General features: G+C 45.3%; 1 protein-coding gene across 1 annotated transcript; it reads left to right on the top strand.

Moving 5' to 3' along the window:
* Positions 1 to 215: 215 nt before the first annotated feature.
* On the top strand, positions 216 to 1160 carry LOC103209952 (olfactory receptor 1F12-like). Its single transcript, XM_007955874.1, has one exon. It carries the CDS (start codon positions 216 to 218, stop codon positions 1158 to 1160), a length of 945 nt encoding a protein of 314 aa, XP_007954065.1.
* The last annotated feature ends 1401 nt before the right edge of the window (positions 1161 to 2561 follow it).

Raw genomic sequence — 2561 nt, 5'->3', positions numbered from 1 at the left:
AACTCTGACTCTGGGCTCTATTGTGGCCATACTTACTGGCTGAGGCTTTTCCTCTTATAGGATAAGAGCCTTGTTTTAGGATTTACACAAAATGAATATAGAGATGTGACCAGATGTGAGTTGAGGGATTATATAAGCAAAAGGGGGAGGCAGGAAAGCCCCAACCTCTCTATAGTCTGTGACGAGTCTGGATCTCTCAGCAGGACCAGTCAACCATGGAAAGAGGAAACCACACAAGTGCCTCTGAGTTTATCCTTCTAGGACTGTCCAGTCGGCCAGAGCAGCAGGAGCTGATCTTTGGGCTCTTCCTTGTCATGTACCTGATTGGTGCAGCAGGGAACTTGGTTATTATTTTGGCCATTGGTTCAGACTCTCATCTTCACACACCCATGTACATCTTCCTTAGCAACCTCTCATTGGTGGACTTCTGCTTCATCTCTGCCACAGTCCCCAAGATGCTTATGAACATCCAATTGCAGACTCAGTCCATTTCCTATGGGGGCTGCCTAACCCAGATCTATTTCTGCATTTTGCTTGCCAACATGGACAACTTCCTCTTGACAGCAATGGCTTATGACCGCTATGTGGCCATTTGCCACCCCCTGCACTACTCCACCATGATGAGCCTACAAACCTGCGTCCTGATTCTGGGGAGCTCCTGGACCATTGCCAACTTCCATTCCCTCCTACACACCCTCCTCATGGCTCGGCTAGAGTTCTGCGCCAGCAATGTCATGCCTTACTTCTTTTGTGACCTTGTCCCCCTGCTCCAACTGTCCTGTTCCAACACCCAACTCAACCAGCTCATGATTCTCCTGGTAGGGGGTTTGATTGTCCTCATTCCCTTCCTTGGCATTCTTGTCTCTTACACCCACATTGTGTCTGCTGTGCTCAAGGTTCCATCTGCCCAGGGCAAACAAAAGGCCTTTTCCACCTGTGGCTCCCACCTCACTGTAGTCACGCTCTTCTATGGTACCATTACAGGGGTCTACTTGAGTCCCTCATCCTCTCACTCAGCTGAGAAGGATTCACTGGCTTCAGTGATGTACATGGTGGTGACACCCATGCTGAATCCCTTCATCTACTGCCTGAGGAACAAGGACATGAAGGGAGCTCTGAGGAAACTGTTCAGCCTAAAGGCATTATCTTGCAGGTTGTGACACAGCAGAGTTCCCCATTAGGGTAACTGTGTTTGGAGGGAAATGAACCTCTGGGACAGACTCCACATACAGAGAGCAGGAGGAACAAAGACCACACTGTGCCAGATTGTCAACACGGCCAGGAAATCCTCTCATTTCTCACAGCTATTTGCAAGTCAAACTTCTTGGTCCCCTGCACAGGGTACTATGGAGTGGAATAAACTCTCCCCTAAATACACAGAACCACATACAAAGATTCAAATTAGCTTTGTCTACAACTCTTTTGGAGAGGGTTGAAAAGAATATACATTCTATGCAAAAATGGTAAACTCATAGGCATCTGTGACCTGTGCTTATACTGTGTCAAAGTGATGTCCTATAGAATCCTCCACACATCCTCAAATTCTTAACACTTATGCATTCCAACACCCAAGCTGACACATTACTCCTACCCAGATATAATCTCCACTACATGCCACTTCCCCAACAACCATCCCCACATCCTGGGTTGACTCTATCTCAGAGGATAGGCATGACAGTCTTCCTTGATAGTCCACTCTTGATCTTGGATCCTTCTGGTGAGGGTTCTATAGCTATAGGTGCTTGCATTACCATGTTGTTGCTGCCAGTTGCCATCGAGTCAGTTCTGACTAATAGCGATCCATGAACAACAGAACAAAACACTGCCCGGTCCTGTGCCATCCTCATAATCTTTGCTATGCTTGACCCTATCATTACAGCCACTATATCAATCCATCTTTTCAATCGTCTTCACCTTTTTTGGTCTCTACCAAGCATGATATCTTCTCCAAGGACTGGTTCCTTCTGATAACATGTTCAAAGTAGGTGAGACTAAGTCTGGCCATTCTCATTTCTAAGAAGCATTCCAAATGCATTTCTTCCAAGACAGACATTCACTTTAATATTATTTGCCAACATCACAATTCAAATGCACCAATTTTTCTTTGGTCTTTCTTATTCACTGTCCAGGTTTCACATGCATATGAGGCAAATGAAAAGACCATGGCTTGGGTCAGGCACACCTTAGTCTTCAAAGTGACATCTTTGCTCTTGGAGATTTTAAAGAGGTCTTTTGAAGCAGATTTGCCCATTGTTAATAGGTGGTTTTACTTCTTGACTGTTGCTTCCATGGGCGTTGATGTGGATCCAAGTAAGATGAAATCCTTGATGTTTATGTTAAGAAGTAATCCATATTAAAGGCTGTAGTCTTTGATCTTCATCTGTAAGTGCTTCACCCACAGTGGCTAGGTTTCAGCATAGCTTCCAGAGACTAAGACAAAGAAGGACGTGGCAGACCACTTCCGAAAAACTTGGCCACTGAAAACCTTATGAGTAGTGAAACATTGTCACTATAAGGAATTCCTGCAGTGAATGTCTCACCATTGACTTAGCTAAACACCT

The sequence above is a fragment of the Orycteropus afer genome, unplaced genomic scaffold, assembly GCF_000298275.1.
Source record: "Orycteropus afer afer isolate SDZICR_OR568_19922 unplaced genomic scaffold, OryAfe1.0 scaffold00542, whole genome shotgun sequence".
Taxonomy (NCBI): domain Eukaryota; kingdom Metazoa; phylum Chordata; class Mammalia; order Tubulidentata; family Orycteropodidae; genus Orycteropus; species Orycteropus afer.
This window is presented reverse-complemented; position numbering and strand designations above follow the sequence as displayed.